Below are 521 nucleotides of genomic sequence, written 5' to 3' on the forward strand. Positions count from 1 at the left end.
ACCTCTGCTGCGGCTTCCGCAGCACGGGCAGACTCCGTCCGCTGCAGCAGCTGCTGCTGCTGCTGCTGCTGCGCGGTCTCCTGCAGCTGCATCAAGACATGGGTCCCTACGGCAGTACTGGAGCAGCCTGAATCTCACCCGCAGCAACAGCCCACACCAGTAGCAGCAGCAGCAGCAGCAGCAGCAACAGGTTCATTGCAGCAGCAGCAGCAGCAGCAGCGGCAGGTGTCGAATAGGTGCCCTTTAGCTTTTTGCTCCGTTCAATTCTTTCGCCTACTTCATCAGAAGCTCTGCGTGCCTGCCCATCACGGCCTTGGCTCAGAGTCTAGGGTTTAGGGTTTAGGGTTTAGGGTTTACCTTCGGGAACAGCCACAACTTCCATGCGGCTGAAAACGTCGCTGGGCTGCACCGCCCCGGAGGCCCCCACAGAAGCAGCATCGAGGCTAAGAGTGAGGTAGCCACTGACTCCTTGGCTGCTGCCTGCTGCTGCTGCTGCTGCTGCTGCTGCTGCTGCTGCTGCT

At 60.3% G+C, this 521-nt stretch overlaps 1 protein-coding gene across 1 annotated transcript in view; it reads right to left on the reverse strand.

Moving 5' to 3' along the window:
- Positions 1-273: 273 nt before the first annotated feature.
- Positions 274-521, reverse strand: part of ETH_00040325 (uncharacterized protein) — a gene marked incomplete at both ends in the record, with an annotated part of 366 nt that continues 118 nt past the window's right edge. Inside the window, 2 exons of the mRNA XM_013374590.1 lie at positions 274-317; positions 358-520. Of these exons, the coding sequence (XP_013230044.1) occupies positions 274-317; positions 358-520 (207 nt within the window). The remainder of the gene's footprint in view (positions 318-357; position 521) is intronic.

Source organism: Eimeria tenella, genomic scaffold, assembly GCF_000499545.2.
Source record: "Eimeria tenella Houghton genomic scaffold, Eth_scaff2159, whole genome shotgun sequence".
Taxonomy (NCBI): domain Eukaryota; phylum Apicomplexa; class Conoidasida; order Eucoccidiorida; family Eimeriidae; genus Eimeria; species Eimeria tenella.